General features: G+C 39.1%; 1 protein-coding gene across 2 annotated transcripts in view; it reads right to left on the bottom strand.

Moving 5' to 3' along the window:
• Positions 1–2,280: 2,280 nt before the first annotated feature.
• The window catches only part of COL4A4 (collagen type IV alpha 4 chain), a 71,016-nt gene continuing 54,502 nt past the window's right edge, over positions 2,281–18,794 (bottom strand). The window contains exons 38-48 of one of the 2 annotated variants that reach the window (XM_065074020.1): positions 14,880–14,951; positions 13,972–14,100; positions 12,020–12,127; positions 10,993–11,148; positions 10,239–10,337; positions 9,943–9,951; positions 8,932–9,063; positions 6,700–6,816; positions 5,780–5,968; positions 3,722–4,008; positions 2,281–3,105 (exon numbers count right to left, since the gene is read on the bottom strand). In XM_065074020.1, coding sequence (XP_064930092.1) covers positions 2,842–3,105; positions 3,722–4,008; positions 5,780–5,968; positions 6,700–6,816; positions 8,932–9,063; positions 9,943–9,951; positions 10,239–10,337; positions 10,993–11,148; positions 12,020–12,127; positions 13,972–14,100; positions 14,880–14,951 — 1,562 coding nt within the window. In that variant the 3' untranslated portion in view covers positions 2,281–2,841. Of the gene's footprint in view, positions 3,106–3,721; positions 4,009–5,779; positions 5,969–6,699; positions 6,817–8,931; positions 9,064–9,942; positions 10,338–10,992; positions 11,149–12,019; positions 12,128–13,971; positions 14,101–14,879; positions 14,952–18,794 lie in introns of those variants that run through there. The other variant, XR_010474705.1, reaches the window with a different exon arrangement.

Here is an 18,794-nt window from a genome sequence, read left to right as displayed (position 1 = left end):
ACAGTTTCAACAATTGCTTTTCAACCTAATATCATAATTAGGTCCCATATGAATAATTTAGCAATTATTTTCTGCTTAGAGTCACTGGACACATGATTACAGAATTAAAGCATATACTGCTTTATACTTTGGTCTTAGTTGCTTTATAACATTAAGCAATTTATCTATTATTTTATTTTGAATTATAATAGCATAGTATTTCTGACAAAGGCCTTAGAGTCAGCTATGCATGAAACAGGAATTTGCCCACCTACTAGATACTCTATCAGTGGCAGCTCAACAATACAGCTCCTGTACCGTATGTTCTTATAGAATATATTAAAATGTAACTGGCACAGGTGCAAAACCTTTGTATTGAAGTAATAGGAAAACCCAACTGTTTTACATGATTTTTTAAAACCAAACAAGCAAGATGGTAAAGTGCCATGAAGTGACTTATTTAGATTATCAGCTATCACACGTTTTTAAGATTTTTCTGTGTACTTGCTCAAGTTGAGATGAACACAGATTCAATTCCAAAATCCCATTTTATTCCATGTTATTTTTGTCCTATTATGACAAAGCTTGCAGTAACATAGTGTATAAGGGCTTCTGTACTGCAGTTAGTACCAAGAGCTATGCTGTAAATATTCCCAGCAAAGCATCTGCCTTTCTCCAGAGCGTTTCTAACCTGAAAAGAGGCTGCAAATGAGTCACAAGGAGCTGGTGAGTACTGTCAGGAAAAGCTCATGAGACGTTCATGTGGAATTACCTGAATCCACTGAGGCAACGGGGACATGACCTGAGGAAGGTGGGTATTTGTCTGCTGCGAACACCAGTGGAAGCTGTCAGCCCATTGTGGTTTTACTTGTGGCCTTTTTGGAAGCAGAGTTTGCACACCTTAAAGAACAGCTGACTAAGGCCCGGTCCTCCCCTTCACAGGCTGCTTTCTTCTCACAGGGGTCAGGTCTTAAGCTACTCAGCACCTCAGAGAGTCACTGCTGGTTTTTACTTCAGTCTGGAAAGCTGGTCTTGCCTGTGTGTGGGATGCTGTCTGAAGCAGGACAGGATTACATTCTTTCACCCCATTGAACGGTGGGGATTGGTGCCTCCTCAAAAGCTCCTGTGGCATGGCTGGTGTGCAGCGTGCAGCTGGCATCACCAAGGAGGGAACCGAGAGGTGTGTCCTGTCGTGTGGGACCAGACGGGAAATGTTGCCCAAGACAGGTGGGGACTGGGACGTGCCCCAGGAGGACTCTTGATGCTCTCCCGGGTGAAGAGCAGGGGGGTTAGTTGACCACCAAGGAGGCACAGCACATTAACAACGTGTGCCTGGTTTTGGCAGAAGGAAGTTGCGCACTCATGTATTTCCACTTGAATGGACTTACCCTCTGACTGCTTTATTTTCCCCTGGCTGAGACTGGAATGTTTCCTTCCTGCTCTTTGAGTTTGGGTATCCAACTTTTAAATTGGCTGATCAGCCCATTTTACTCGTGATGGCTTCAGAGGGAGTTTTCTTGGAATTAGGATTCCTGGACATGGATGTTGCCCTGAAAATCCTTTTGCTGGGGGCACCTTTCTTGGTGAACACAAATTGAAATTAACAGCGCTGGAAAAAACATCTTATTCCATTCTAGTAAAATGTAGCTTATTGAAGTGGTAAAAGGAGCATTTGTGACCCTTCTGCATGTGATGAGTTCTCCATTTGCAAAATGTTTTCAGTAGTTTCGCCATAATTCAAATATGCATTTAATAGCTCTGGGTTTATAGCTGAATAAAAGAGGTATACATGTGTTTATCATTTTAAAGAGGTGATTTGTGCTTTAGCGTATAAACATTTTAACAATCAATGCTTTAAAACATGAAAAACATTTCTAGAGCTGTGATTCCTTAAAGATCTTAAAGCTGATGGTTCTTTCTTTTTTGGTGGTCTATTAAAAAAAAAAAAAATGGCAAAAAATGAAGAAAATGCATTGGCTTCAAGTTTAGACAATTGTTGTAACGCTTCTTAACATCATCACTCGGATAAGTTCACCCATTTTACCACCATGCCACTATTTCTTTACAATTAATATTAGAACCTGCTTTGTTTCTTCAGCTGCTTGGATTGGAGCTTGATTTAATTTAACTGCTCTTAGAAATTAATTGCAAATGTAAATATAGCTTTTTAAGGATTTGTTATCTCAGCTAATTTTATTTTCTTACATAAACTGCTGTTAAATGGATTTGCAACTTTTTGCTTATGAAAGCCCAAGTAACAGTTCTTTTGCAGTTTGGTTCAGTACTGCAATGGTAAAAGACTTTGATCTTCATAGTTTTTATTATGAGGTTTTTTTAACAATTACATTTTCCCCTGCCCTCAGAAACAGCATGTGTGAGTTTCTTTAGCTTGGGAAATCCAGCTCTATGGCTTTCAGACATTTCTATGTTTGCACGTCTGTACCTATAAGGATAAATATTTATAATATAACATATAAATGCACATACTTTTCTTGTTATAAATGCCATTTCTAACAGGAAGTCCATCATCTTGCACACCATGTGTGGTTTCCTTGGTATTCTTGACTTGATTCAACCCTCCAGGCTCACCTTGTTACCTGTATATTGTGGCAGTAGGCTCCAATGTGCCAGAGTTTAATTTTTTTGAATTAAGTTGTTAATGGTAGATTTACTACCTGTAGATGTGTGTACATGGGTGGGTGAGGCTCAACAGATCCTTCATCTCTGTCTTGTGTATCCATTCAAACAAAAAGAACAGTGCTGCACACCTTCAAATATATTCAAATATTAAATACTGTTTAAACCTGTAGCACATTGTTCATCTTCATGCAAGTCCCCCTCCAGCAGGTTTTTCTTTGCTTGTTAGCCATGCCTCAGGCATACCTGGCACCTACTGATCTTTTTCCTCTGCTCTTGTCCTTCTTTAAGAGTTCCTGACAGGGGGGCTGATGCAAACTGCAGCTCAGGCATCACTGTTGTTAGCCAGAAACTGTATTCGTTAGCAAAGAACTGACACGTTCCCCGCTGACCCTGGCATTCAATGAATGGTGCTGATCTGAAGTCTTCTAGGCAACTGCCAGGTGACATCAGAGACTGTCCACCACCCTGATCACCAGATCCAGTGTGCTGGAAAGAACAATGAAAGAACTTGATAACTGTGCATGAAAAATAGGTGAATTACATTAATCTGTCGTTTTCTGACTTGATTTGCTTTTAACTGCACTATTTTTGGTGATCTTAAATTGGAGTAAGTCGTCTTTGCTGGAGAAAATCTGAATACGCTCTGTGACGAGTTAATCTCAAAAGTCTAGAGCAGCTCACTTATTTTTCTGGTATTTATCAACTGAAGAAAACAGTAACCCAGGTGGATTCTGAACAATGCTGTTATCTAAACTAGGGTAAATGTAACTGGAGGATGGCATTAAAAAGACCTGGATCTCTAACTCTGGAAAGTGTGTCTTCGTGCATGAAAATCCCACTGTTTATTAAAAACAAGCAAGCAAAATCTTTGTAATTTTAAGAAATGTGTAGCGTAAGTCTATGACTTCAGTCTGTATAACTACAGCCAGGTTCTGCAGTTTGGAACTAAGCCTCATCTTGTTTCTTTTTGTGAACTTTCCTTTTTAATGTTTGCAAGACATTGGATAGTTTACTTTTCAGAGCTAAAAATATTTGAACCTTTGGAACATGAAACACTTTATGAAAGAAACTTCTATATATGATCATGTGCCTGGACTCTTACCATCAAAAAAGAATATCCTATCCAAAGACTTCTCCAGTTGAGCGGGCAGGGAGGAATTGACTGATCCTGGCTGTGAACGGCCACCGCCTGAGCTGGGGCCTCACACACGGCACACCTGCTGATGTATGGCTGGATTTCTTCTTCAGAAAGAGGTGTCATTGGCAAAGGAGCAGCACTGGACAACCAGTAAGACTTATCATTTCGACTGGCATAGTAACAAACTTGGTTGATGTTACAGTAAGCAAAGGGCATGGTGTTAAATACGGGAAGACAAGATCCTGCCAGACCTGAAAATAATAACAAATGATGCAAATTACTCCACTTCTTTCTAGGTAAGTTGAGAACAATATTCTGGCCAATGTTGCCATAAACCTATGTAACAGGAGTTATTCACAGATCTTAAACCTCCCAGGCTCTTTACCAAAATGGCTAGTTATATTGAAAACAAACTTTTTTTAATAACAAGTATCTTCCTTTGATCAATAATATTTGTGTCACAATCTGGTATTTAAACATGATGTAGTTTGTCACCATGGGAAACAGTTATGATAACAAATTTCTTAGCTGTGCAAACACTGAAAAATAAATTAGGCAAGAGGTGGTGCCTGGTTTAAAGGGAGATAAGCTACTTACGAACTCATTAGGAGCAGTGAGAATCCAAATGCCAATGCTCGTAAATAGAAAAATTTTGTGAAGTGTGACAAGCAGTTGTACCAGTGTGTTAAGGTAAGTCTCAGTAGCTGTTCTATGGCCTTCCAGAAAGGTCTCACAGATTCTCAAAGTGAAATAAAAGGATTGAGGGATTTTGCAGAGCAAATCCTGCAAAATTCTCATCAGGCAGACATTAGTGGGAATTAAGAAAGGACTAGTACATACTTCAGAGGTGAAATTCTTCTCCTAGAACTGACCTCAGAACAGTTTCATGATGACCTATTTAGTTAACAATAATAATCACTGCATATATGTTCTGCCTTGAACTTTGTGCTTGATTTGTTATTTCTGTAATGCCTCAAAACCCTACTGCCTTCTTTAAAGACATGTGACATTTCTATACAGAAGCCAGTTTTGTTTGTCACTGGTAATTTTCTATTCTGATCTGGAGTAGCTTGAGTAAGGAAAATGCCTGCAAAAAGAATACACTGGTTACAGGAAACAAGGACTGACTTCTCTTTGAATTTTATTTTCACTACTGTTACAAGGTGTTCTCTTCCCAACCGGCTCTCCTGGGGAATGCCCAATAGTGAAAACATTTCAGAACAACACTGCTGTACTAAAATCTCTCTTCTTGGTACTCTTTTAAGCATATCTTTTTTGTCCAGCTTATTAGGTCCTTGATCTTTCCTCCTAGGAGGCTTCTCTGCTTCTTGTATAATGAGATAAAAAGAATTCAGGAAATTTCTTCTGTGCAAATTGGAGCCAATCAGTTCCTCACACTGCAAGTCAGGTTGCTTTTTTAGACAGCTAATTTTAGTTGGAACAGTAGAAGACTTAGAAGAAGTGACCTAAGACACCAAAAGGAGCTGTCTTTAGGAGAAATTTGTCTCTGTCTTTTCCAAAAAAAATCATCTGCTGACTGATTCTGCTGCATGCATCTTCCATAATTTTATTTGTAAAGCTTATATATATTACTGAACTGTAACCATCTACTTAACCAGCTCTATTTCCCAAGTTGCTCTACAGTAAAAAGGAGAAGACCCTCCAGGGAGCTATTTCAGAGTAGCCAAATGAGATTTCTGACCTAGGAAAATCTCACCGGTGAGTTCAAAGACAGCCCTACTTGACTGGCCAGGGTGAGTGAAACAAGTCACTCACCTCTCCAGCCTCTATTCTAAATTACTTAGAGAAACATTTCATTCAACTGCATAGCAGCAAAAAGCCATTTTAAATGGGTCGCATAACAGGGCAGCATAACCAATATAATTGTGATCAGTGTAAGTTAGTTTTGAGTCTGTAGAAAATAAGTGAGGATTCTATCGTGTGCTCCATTTGACTTTTCGTTGTATAGATCACACTGTATTAGAACTTAACTAGGGCGCAGTTATGTACCACAATACATACCAAGGTCTTGATTATGAGCTTTCTCTTGTCCTTCCAGGTACAGCAGACTATAGCCAGTCCATAATTTTGGCATCCCCTGTGGACAGAGTGGTTCTCTGTCTGACTGACTGTGCAGGATGAGCAAGAATCCACTCGCAGATCTAACATGAGGGCCTGGTGGTCCTGGGATGCCAGTCTGGCCAGGTGGACCTTATATATAGGAGAAAAGGCAAAAGGAATTTACTTGTATGAACACATAGCTAGTGTGAACTTTTCTCTTTTACTATATTTAAGTGTTCAGTAAGGAGTGTCTGACTGAGTATAATACAACTTCACAGCTTACCACAAGCAATAAAAACATCAGTAGCCTCATCTTACCCTTCTGCTGGGAGAGCAATGAGCTAGATTGCCACCGAGTGCTTGTCAGTTGGCTTTTCTGTTGTGCCTCTGCCCTGTGCACTATGGACTGAGAAATGAACTGAGGTGGGCAATGATTTCCCAAACCTACTAGGATGACTTGTCTGGACTGAATTTGAATCCCTTCAGTAACAGTCGATGCCCTTTCCTCATGTATGTATTAAATCATTAATTTATTAAACAGTAGGCACAGTTAAAATACAATTTTAATTATTCACATAGTTGCTCCATTAGCCCTGACTCAGAAATGTATACCTATTGACATATGGTGTTTAAGCGTGTGTGGTTATTTGCCTTTCTGGTCAATAATGGATGCTGAGATAAATTCTCTTCCAATAGGTCTTTTTATGTATTATAAAATCACTCACAAATGTCACATCAGTGCTTAAATTGGGAGGGGTAAAGAAATGTCATGGTATCTCAGGCTAGAGATGGATGTATCCATGTGTGAACTGGGGGAGTACAGCTTAGTCTATACGTCATCTCACACTTCTCTTCCCCGCAAAGTCACGTTCCATTCTTACCTTGTGGCCCAGCGTACCCTTGCTCTCCTACATTCCCCTGGTCACCTGGTGGTCCTGGTGGCCCCGGTAAGCCATCTTGACCTGGCAGGCCACATGCCCCTTCTTCACCTTTTCTTCCTAGATAAATACGAAGTATGCACTTTCTGTTTATATGGCTCCATTTAAAGGTTATAGATTGTCCAAACACCCACAGCATGTAAAGGGCCAGTCAGCAGATCTGACAGCACCAAGAAATGACGCTTTGGGACAGAAAGATACAGAAATGCTCTTTGCTGGGAATTGTATTTACAGCTTCACATTGTGACCACAGTAGTAGCTCAGAGGTGCAACTTCAGCAACTGCTGGAAAGGTTTTATGTCCTCCCTATAGAACTTGTGTGATTTACAGCAGAAATGAAACCACTAACAAATATTATCATGACAAAGCCCCTTGCAGAATTTCCATCAGTACCATCTGTACCATGTAATGAGTTATAACTCATCCTGTGCCAGTCCTTCATCTTTTAAGACTCAATTCAACAAAGTCTTTAAATGTGTAGTGAACTTCCTGTGCAGTAATGTATATATTGGAGTACCTACAGAACAGAGAGGGACTGCAGAACGGGACTACATCCAGTGGGGAAGGGTAAAGATATTTTAGGCTCCTGATGGCCTCACCTTTCTGTGATTTTCATATGTATGTGCATTTTTATACAAACAGATAATGAGGTGTGGCCATTACAGTAAAAGAGACATCTCATATACAGGGCACAGACAGCAATGGTCCCATTGACTCGCTGCTCTAAACATAATTGGAATTGAACAAAGTTATACTTGTCAGATATTAATGCCCTCAGCATTATTTTACCTCTTTTGTTAAAAAAGCTCACATGTGAGTATGTTTCTCTGGCACCACAGTTGTTTCCATTAATGGTGTGCTTCATTCCTTGCAAATTTTGCTATTTAACCTGCAGACTGAGTAATTCAAGGTTGTCTCACAACATTCAAAACTTCCTCATGCTAATTGTTACTAGATTCATTCTGAAAATCTAAACCAGTCAAAACAATTTAACAGCTTTTCGAGGTTGGTAGCACAGCTATTTTGCCAAAGCTCAAGTACACTGAAGTTCTAGTAATACACTTTTCTTTTGCCAGTAAAACCTCCAGTATGCCTTCTGAGCTGGGAAAAAAAAAATTGAATTCTGCTATCTTAATGAAAGGAAAAGCATTACTAAGTGTTTCTTTTATAAAACCAGTGCAAGTATGTATCATTGTATCATCTGGTTTTACAGAAACTGCTTTAATGCTATATATAATGGAAACACAGCAATTCAACCCCAGAAACAACTTTTAGTTGCCAAATCAATTAAGATCTGTAAAACCAGATAGTTCACTGAAAATTGCCTCATGTTCACTTTCATGAGGGGAATGAGTACTGCAGGGAGAAAATCACAGATTTTTCTCTCTGGAGACATAGCATGTCCAGTGCAGCCACCACAACAAACTTTGGTTTCCCAAGTAGGAAATATCTAAAACCACAGGAGCGATTCCACTATCTAAACTAAATATATCACCTTTAGGCACAACCTAAACTGAGGGCAACATGCAGACATGCTACGCTGTGTTTCCATGAAGATGGAATCTTCTCTGTTGGAATCATCAGAACCAGCACTGCCCTTGTTTTCTTTTTATCTATCAAAGAATGTTTCAGTCTTTCATCACTTTATTTTTAGTCTCTTCGGCCAGTTTTCTTTTGTGGTAACTTTTCATGTTCCAACAGATAAAAAGTGCTATTGTAGCCAAGTCTCTGACTTCTGTATCCTTTAGGATTTCAGTTAACAGAGCTTTGTGATTCATTATTGCTAAATTTTAAAGCATGTGTATTTTAACATCCTCCAAATATAACCTGTCTAAACCATAGGAGAGGTTTGAGGCATTGCTTTTTCATTGATTGGTAAAAAGGACAGATACTGTTTGAAGAATTGTTTTCTCCACAGTGCAGGATGCTTCTGCCTTCCCTGGCCAGGAGAAAGGAAATGCGGTGCAGGCAAGTGCAGGTCACCTGGTTCGGTTACACTGATTCATCATCCTCAGCATTAACCAGCCCATGACATGTTTCTGGAGACTGTTAATAAGTCTTTAAGGGGAAGAGACAGGGTAAAACATGGAGAAGTAACACTGATGCTCTGACCCTTTTCAATTTGTTGTCAAAATAGCTAAACTAGACATCCAGGCTTTCAAAACACAAGCTTACCTTGGGGTCCAGGGTGGCCTATTGGCCCTGGTAATCCTACAGAGCCATCGTGTCCTCTTTGTCCTGCGTCCCCAGGAGGCCCTGGGACTGCAGAGCACGAATCATCTATTTTTCCTGGTTCACCAGGGTCACCTGGAATGTGTAATAGGAAACAAAATTTGACAAAAGATTGCTTAATAACTCCCATGTGAAAAATCAACATAACTGTTAGCTGGTTTTGGTATTCAAGTGTGTACTTTAAGTATTTTAAAATCTTGAATTATTGAGTCTCACTGCTTTTAATTTTACTCTTGGTCTTTTAGCATGGCATTTTAATAGCACGGCAAGCATGTGTTAGCAAGTGCGTGTGTGTATGCTAGATGCTATGTTTCAGATATTTGATGTACAATTTCTGTATTAATGTGCCCCAAACTGATTTGAGTTAAAGCCTAAACTCTGCCCAATTTCAGCGCAAGCACCTTAGCACATGTGAACATTTACAGTATTTTGCCTATTCTTTGGCTGCAAAACCATCAATAAGCAGACCAAGGAAGCTAGCGCACAATATCCATTTCAAATAATTACAATAATAAAAAAAAAAAGGGCACATTTTATATATTGAAAGTTACTGGGAGCCATTGGCTATTTGCATTTTGGAACAAAAGCAGAATCAGATCAATTTAGTCAGATTAAGGGTTCAGTGTTTTACTAATCCAGTGTTAGGATATAAGGTTTTGCTAAGTTTTTTGAGTTTGTCTTGTGTGACAACTAAAACCCAAAATGATGATTTGAAACAAAAGTATTTCACAAGTTTGACATCAAAGCATGAGACACTTCTCAGTGTAGCATTATCATGATGTTGGTCTGCTTAGAAGTGCTAGCTACTGATGTGAAAAATCTATTAGAACTATGTTGTTTTAGCAGCATCTACCATCTAGCAGCCAAACCAAGAATAGCTTCTAATAAGAATGGAATGTATCTATATAGAAGGAAGCCCATGTGAAAAGAACAATAATTGAGTCATGAACTTACCTATGAAACCTGAAGGATTTGAAAAATGGAAAGCAGATTGTGGCCATTGTGGTGCACGTAGAAACAAGTTTCAGGCATGTAAATTAGAGTAAAGAATAAAATGAGAACTGAAATCACCTACATGAAGTGACATTAGAAACAAACACATGGTTCAGAAATTTTTACACATGAGACATCAGTTGTGTTTTTTCTTTTTTTTTTCCTGAGATTGTTCAAATTGCCTGTATGCAGGTAAACATTAAGATTATATATGAACAGAAAGATCATGATTACAATTGAGTGAGGTTCATAAGTACCTGTGGGACCTCTGGGACCAGGTTTTCCTTGAAAACCTTGGTCTCCTGGTTGTCCTATAGCACCAGGTGGACCCTGTGGGCCATGGATTCCCATAGGACCTGGAAAGAAAAGAGTTGTGCAATTACATGTGATTGTATTGTGGGAAAGTGAATATATGAATAAGATGAAGTCTTGGCTGCTTGAGTAAGAAAAAATTCTTGGGACAGCTTGGGTCTTGTTGTCTTCCAGAAAGAAATGCACATTTTCTTCTTCTCTCCCTGGTCTTGAAATGGATTGAAATTCAGGACTTTTTCTAGAGATTGGAAGGGATTATTGTAGGCAGGAGTTCTATGCAGTGTGTGGAAGCTGGGTATCTAGATCCCTGTTTTCAAACTACAGAATCTGTTGAAAGCACAATGCTATTGATGTGAGGCAGATGTGAGACTGTCAGTTCAAACACATCTGCATCTTTCATAGTTTCTCAAGCCTTCTGCAGAGAGGTCAAGGTTTGCTTTATCTGGCAGATTCAAAACTTTTACTGCCTCATTCTCAGTTTGGAAGGGGAGTCTTCCAAGAAGCTGTTGGAAGGAGTACATGTGACTCTGGCTCTACTCTGACCTTCTACCCCAGCCCTATCTTATCTGGAGGTGTGCAATGTCCAGCCTACCCCTCCTGCCTGGCTCAGTCTCCAAGGGCAATCCCCTGTACACAAGGCTCAGTTGCTAAGGACTGGCTGTAAGTACATGTGCTTGTTAAAGACATCTCAGACCATACCCTGTAGACCTCTTCTTCCTTGGTTTCCTGGAAAACCTCTGGCTCCTTGTTGCCCTCGCTGCCCAGGATTACCTGGTGTCCCTCGAATACCAATATCACCTGGATCTCCTCGCACAAAGACAGTCTCTCCAGGAGGACCAGGATTGCCCGGCTGGCCTATGGTAAAATAACTTTATTATATTTCATATTTTTAATATATGAACAAAGCATAAACTTCTAAAAATAGTCATGTTCTACTGGCTTTTTTGCTTTTGGGTTTTCTCCCTGGGATGTAGGAGAGCCCTTGCATGTCTTTGGAAATATTACCAATAGCCTTTGTCCAAGGCATTGTAAGGAAGACAATAATAGGAATAGCTCCCAAATCCCCTGTAGATTTGTGCAAGTAGAAGGCAGCAAGTTAATGTTATGGGTGTTGAGACGCTGTTACTCTATATTTATTACAGTGTTGCTTACACATCCAGTCTCCCTACCCTGTTTCATAATAGGAAGTAAGGACTGGTTCAGGTAATACTTGATGTAAGGGGCCAGAACAACTTGCAAGAGCTCCATTTGAGGACCCAAATCAATAGGAGTTGACTGGATCCCTTGGCAACCCCTTTTTGTAACAGAAGTGAGGTCTACGTACATGCTTACAAAAGAGTTGCCAGCTTTAGCTTTCCCAAGACTGGATTTAGATTGGAAAGCTTTTTGTGGGTTTACCAACAATGGCAGGCCTCTGGACAACATCTTTTATCCTTCTTGCAAGGAAGAGAGGCCAGTGATCTTATTTGTGTTGAAATTGAGATATGTTGTAGCAGCAGGACTTGTACAGAATTACCATACAGGCCAGAAAACTAAATCTGGAGATCTCTGTTTTATTCTTGCTCTGGTGATCTCTCCACTTCTCTGTGTATTCTCTGAGGTATTGATTGGTTTCTTTGTTCCCCTATGCACTTTTATCCATTGTTCCATAGACAGCAATCCAGTTACTCCTAGTAGCTTCAGGGGCTTTTTCCATTATCAAATTGGGTATTTTTCATTTTAATACCTCTGATGCCATTTAAACCAGGTGGTCCTTGATCACCTGGAGGACCAGGAGAAGCACTATCAGGAGATCTTCCCATAGGTCCAGTGGGTCCAACAGGTCCTCTTCTACCTAAGGGATCACATGTTACAAAACAAAGAAAGAAAAAAAAAATCTGAGGTTTTTTTTTTTTTACATTACAGAAATAAGCTACTAACTAAAGAATGCTGACATGAAGTCATGGAGATAATGTATGCTCTCACTTGTATACTGAGCGTACCAGTGATTAGGCTAATGAAGACATCTTGTGAAGTGAAAATATTTATCTTCTAAAATTTTTAATTCTTCCCATAAAATGTACTTAAACTAAAGAATGCATCATCACACCTTGACATATTGCTGCAAGTAGCTGCCTTCTCCTGAATTCTAACAATGGGAGAAATGGTAGAAATATGAATCAAGACTATAGAATCATTCTGCCCGGGACAGGATAAGTATTCACAGGTTGTTCCTAGCAAAAGTGAGTTCAGCCATTTCCTAAAAATGTTGTTGAATAAGATGAATTTACTAGCCTTAAACGTATATTCTTTCCCAATTTGTAATCTGGATTTTTTGAAAAAAAAAAAAAGACATTAGCACTTTTACGTATGGCAGGCAGAAAGAGTTACAGGTTATCATCCTCTGCATAACACTTTTGAATAGTTGCAGCTTGTTAGAACATGTGTTGTACTGTGGTGCCTTCTCTTTTCTACAAAGCAGATCTAGTTTCTTCAGTCTAGTTTTTGACCCCATCCGTCCATTTTCTCTCTAGTGAGTTCTTCCCAGTTTGTCAAAGCTGGACACAGGATACCATGGGAGGTCTTGCCCATCCTATGTCAAGCAGTGTTAATACATCTTAGAATAAAACCTCTTTTTTTTTTTTTTTTTTCCTCAACGACACCATTCTGTTGACTCCCCCAATTCACGAACTAGTAACTGAGTTCAGAAAAATTGTCTTCACCTTAGAATAATTCACCTCACCAGAATTCACCCCTGCTAGTTTTGTTCTGTATGTTATGACACACTGTGGCAAGGTTTGGTAGCACAAAGCTCATGTCATTTCTAATCACAGAATTGCTGAGGCTTGAATGGGCCTCTGGAGACTTTCTTGTCCAACCTCCTCCTCAAAGCAGGAGGCTAGAGCAGCTTGCCTAGGACTCTGCCCAGCTGGGTTTTGAGAATCTCCAAGGACAGACACTTCATAACTTCTCTGGGCAACCTGTTCCCATATTTAATCACCCTCACAGGAAAAAGAAAACTTTTCCTTATATTTCAGTAGAATTTCCTGTATGTCAGTTTGTACCCATTGCCTCTTATCCTGTCCCTGGATACCACTGTGAAGAATCTGTCTCCATGTTTTTCCCATCAGGTACTTATACACATTGATAAAATCCCTCCGGAGCCTTCTCTTCTGGAGGCTTAGCAGTTCCTACTCCCTCAGCCTCTCCTCATACAACAGATGCTCCAGTCTCTTAACCTTAGTAGCCCTCTCTCAAACACTTGCTTTTTCCTATTTCTATGCAATTCCTATCTCACCAAGGCTCTGCAACAACCACAGCAATCTTGTGATACAGTTCTATGCCATTTACATCAGAATAGTTGATAAGATTTACTGTATTTCTGTGACTACCAGATCTCTTACACTCTTTTTCTTCAGGAATTTCTTCCCAAGAGTCAACTCCACCTAGCAGTTCCCTGCATCTGTCCAAGTCCATCATTCTCTATTCTCATTCTTTCATTTTCTGTAACATAATAAACAAGAAATACTGGGATCTCTGAATCTACTCAAGAAACATCAGCATGTTATTGCAACAAAAATGTTGTTACGGAGGGGATCTTCTGGGTATGCATTAATGTTCATACTAACCAGGGGAAGACCCTGTATGAGCTTCATTTCAACTCCGCAGGGCATCACTAAGGAGAAAACCCTTTCTTACCTGGGAATCCTGGGAATCCCCTTTCTCCAGGGGGGCCTGGAATAGAAATACCAGGCCATCCAGGTTCACCTCTGTCTCCTTTTGGTCCAGGTTCTCCTGGGTATCCTGGGGCCCCTGTTTCACTTTGACCTTTATAGGAAAACAATTATGTACATAAAGTTTGCAGTGAGTACAAATACAGATGTGCAGAATAGAAATATCAGCTGCAGATGTTCTTCCTTGCAAGGGTTGCCTAGTGCTATTTTTCTGGTTCTCTCTTGGAAGTTGGATAGAGTTTTGTTGAATCTGGCCCTAATTCATCTCTTTCAAAGAAAGCAATCTTTTTGCTTTAATGCTCTTCTTCAGGGGTTATTTTATGATGCCACTACTGTCTGTAACTTGAAGTACAAACTGACTGTATGGTCCTAAATTTAATTTTCTACTGGCATAAACTTATAATCTCTAGAGAGATGGTGAGCACTGTTTAATAATGCTTCAAAAGCACCTTTTGAATGTTGCAAATAGATTAGTGTGAGTGAAATCCAGGTTCCTCTTGAGTTTGTGGCACAACTCCCATGGACTTTAACAGGGCTGGGATTTCATAAATCTTTTAATTTGTTAATTTATCTTTTACATATAAAAAAAAAAAACTGGAGACTTGGCTCTACTTTGAATCATCTGCACTGAATATTTTCATTTTATAAACAGCCTTGAAAGGTTCCAACAAAACTATGAGTAATGGAAGTTTTAAAGTTTTCCCCACAAATAACCGCAGGTGTGTCATTAGGCATACTTGAGATTCTGTTTGAAAGTTTAGTCTGGGCCTTAATATCTTCTGGGGAAGGCAAATATCAAAATAACGTGCATCATTCCTTGCACGTTCAGTCACTTAAGATTTTCTGTTCCACATAGCTATCCCGCTTCTTTACCTGGAGATCCTGAAGAACCTTTTTGACCTTTTAGTCCATCCAAGCCATCCAGTCCGGGCAGTCCGGGAAGACCTGAGAGGTATTACAGGCATGACTGGGTGCCACAATAATCCTTTAAAGTTGCAATTAAAAATTATGCTTTTTTTTTTCTGGGAGCACATTCTGGATCAAGGCAGGGTATTTGCTGAATTTGATTCCTATTGGCAATTGAAGATGAAATCACATTGCACCTGAATGCAGTCTTTTCGGAAAGGAAAATGTGAAAAATCTGAAAATAGCAATCATGATCCAGTTTCACCTCAAAGCAATTAGCAAACATACCTTTTAATCCTTTAGGTATTGCTATACTGCAGCTAGCAGCAGGAAGCTCAGTATGGGCTTGACTCTACAGTGAAGCTCCTGTCTGTGGCCAGACTACTGTTGGCTACAACTACTGCTAGCCCAATGCTGGCTGTGCTGTCACTGCCTGACCAGGTGACCTGCATGCAGACACTGCCTAAAATAACTGTAAAGCTGAAACTTCGCTGTTCCAAATATAAGTGCAATTTAATCTACATGTACTAGAAAGAAGATAATTTTTCACCTTGCTGCTTTCCCCCAGTCCTTCAGATTTCACACAGAAGACAATATTAGTTGGTTGGTTGGTTGTTTTTTTTCATGATGCTATTACAAAAATTCTTTAAACTGAAAAGCACAAAGTCTTTGAAGACAATGTATCTGTAATTGAGACCTATGCTGACATGTGATAGTATACAGCAGCTTTGTCACTAGTGATTTTCATGAGATGACCAGATCACAGGCTGAGTGTTCATGGTAGTCAAGTGTATAACTTGTACTTTATAATCTGTGCTTTTCTGAAAATTGCTAAAACACAATAAGTAAAAACATAGATGGCATTTTTTTATCTCTTCTTAAAGCTGAACTAATCTGGGATTGTGTTTGTTGCTTGCAGTAGAGAGTAAACGTGTAACGTCATTAGCACTTTGTAGTTTCCTAAGTTGTATAGACAAAGTATCAAATGTGAGGATGTACACCACTAAATGCAGACAGCAGCCTGTCACTTGCTGATAGGAACAGATCTGGCAAAACTGATGGGTCATTTTGTAACAGGTTTCAAAGAGGTTTCAGACAGAGGAATAGACTTGGGACATTTCTTGCCTCAGACAGGGACAGATAAGAGTGGACACCAGTTGTCAAGAAGTTGAACAATACTGGCAGGGCCTGTTCCTGTCTCTTTGCCATCTTTGTTCTGTCTGATTTCCCTCCCCACCGTGTCCTCTCCTGGTCACACAGGATTCCCCGTCCAGTTGCAGTGGTATTCCACAAGTCTAAATTATCTTTGTCTGTCTCCTTTTCCCTGTCTCACCAGTTCCTGGCATAGAAGATGTAGGTTCTCTGTTTCAGTTCCTGTGCTGGATCCCAGCCTGTTCTGCAGCACGCAGATCTGCTGTATATCCAGAGCATGAATCACAGGAGAATGTATTGCTCTACTTAAGCACATATGAATGGATTATTATTTTTTTTTTAAGTTTATAAATTGGGTCAAATTTGTCAGGGACAAATTACTGCAGGAATAGCAACAAAAATACCCTTCATTAAATGCTTCACCTTCCAAATTTAAAGGTCCCTAGTTCAAAGATAAGTCATCTGAGAAAGGAAAAATAAAAGGGCACTAGAGTCCTTTAACAGAGACACCAAAACCAATAAACCCATAGCTTTGTTCTCAGAAACCATTGAATTATTTTACTTAAAATTTAACAAAAGAATGAAAAGAAAGGAAAAAAATCCAGCCTGTAGCAAACACCGGTCTGGAAAAATTTTAAATCGAGAAGATTGTTTGAAAACCTGCAAGACATGGATAATATACTCTTCTAAGTAATCCCCTTCATAATATGGGATACTAGTACTCCAGCTTGTAATATCTTTTCTGCCTTTAATTAACTGCTCTTTAACTTTTCATGACATTCTAAGTTTCAGTCCTGCTCTCTGTAGCCTGCTTGTACTTTGGGGATATTCCCATTTTCAAATTGGTGTAAAAGCTGCATGCCAATTTTGGGAATTTAACAGTGGTATTTTAAAATTATTATGAACTTCTAATGATTTTTGGCATCCATGTCACCATTTAAAACTTTTTTTTTTTTAGCTCATTCAGTCAGGATTTGCTTGTTTTACTTGCTTTCCAGGGAATTTCTGACACATTCGCCAACAATCTATTATAATATCAACACATATAATTCTAGATTTTTGGATTCCTATAGTCCCATATTTCTAGGTACAGCTGAATTGGCTGACCTATGTATGAACCACTGTTCCTGTATTTTACAGCCCAATTCTGCTTCTACTCACACAAGTAATTCTGCTGATGTTCTTAATATTACTTGCTTCATCAAAGATTACTCATACAAGTAAGGCTTGCCAGACCAAGCCCTTAACTAGTAAAACTATCTCTGTAATAAAGAAAATGTGATTATGCTTTGGTAGGTGCTGTTTAACTAATTTTTGTAATGTAAAAGTTCTTCAGGCACAACACATTTAATGAAAATGACAAGCAATTAGACTAACAAGGCCATGTACTTTGATAGGAATAGCCAGTTAACCGTTTCACTTCTAATGCTAGGAAAAACATGTATTGAAAATGGCATTAAGATCTATATTCATCAATTTAACTGAAATACAAATTCCATTCTGTTTTCATTACTGGATATAATCTCAAAGGTGTCAACCCTCTTTTCAACTATGCTGGCAATATACAGAATCCTAAGGCTTAGCAGGCTACTCGGTCTCTAATGAATTACCATTTGGAACTGAACTTTCCCCTCTGCAGCACGTGTGTTAATTTGTTACATTTCCTGTGCAGGACTTGGAATAACTTCTGTGCAATATAGAAGTGGTTTACTACTTATGACAAGAAAAGAGATTCCATCTGCTACTAAGAAGTTTTCAGCAGAAGAATGCTGCTCTTTTATTTTTTTGCACCCCTCTCAATTTAGACATCCCTGTCACTGCAGATCTCTGCCTCTGATACAGGAAATATTGTTTGCAACAATGAGATGTTCTCTTGCAGATCATGCACCAGCAAGGAATCTGTTATGACAGTTTAAATTGGCACCATATACTTTACTGCGAGCAATCCTAAATGGTTTCCATTTTTAATGTAAATTTTCAATAGTTTATAGAAAAACCTCAATTTTTCCTTAGGCTGAATTTGAAAAAGTGCATGTTCCCTCTAAGCATTTATCATAGCCCCAAGTGTTACTTTACTGTGATTGCTGCATACGGGTCACTAATATTCTTCCTGTCCAGGAACTGCTTATGAAGCACAGTATAACACAGAGAGGATACAATGTACATAGCTGATTACCTTTCTTTATAAAACATTAATGCAGCTTATAACTTCAGTATGTCATTCCCAGTATAGCAAAGGTTAATCATGTTCTCCAACAAAAACAACTTGATAGATGAACTGCTGTTCAATCTAAACATAACAATCCTTGTGAATAAGTGTAAATTAGGATTTGGGGGAAAGGTTTCTACATTAAATGGATTAAAACTCAGGTTTTGGAGAAAACAAAACATCAAAACCACCAACAAAAATAACTCATGTTATCTTACGACAAATTGTTAAAACAAATTTGTAAGACAAAACTGCCTGCACAAGTTTGCTGGTTTTGTTAGAGTAACAGTGGCACTCCCTGGTGAAAAGGTAGAACACAGCATAATTGAAGTGAACCATCTGAATTACTGCAAACTCCTTTTTCTTTCCTTAACTACTGCTATCAGTTACATCAGCTGAGCCAGAATCTGTTTCTGCCTTTTTCCTTACTCATTTTAGGTTGCATCCCATTTTTCTGAGGTGGCATTTATGTTATTTTTCAAAGGCAATGGGAACTGGCTTAATTCTTCTAGCAGTTTGAG

The sequence above is a fragment of the Columba livia genome, chromosome 9 (genome assembly GCF_036013475.1).
Source record: "Columba livia isolate bColLiv1 breed racing homer chromosome 9, bColLiv1.pat.W.v2, whole genome shotgun sequence".
Lineage (NCBI taxonomy): Eukaryota > Metazoa > Chordata > Aves > Columbiformes > Columbidae > Columba > Columba livia.
This window is presented reverse-complemented; position numbering and strand designations above follow the sequence as displayed.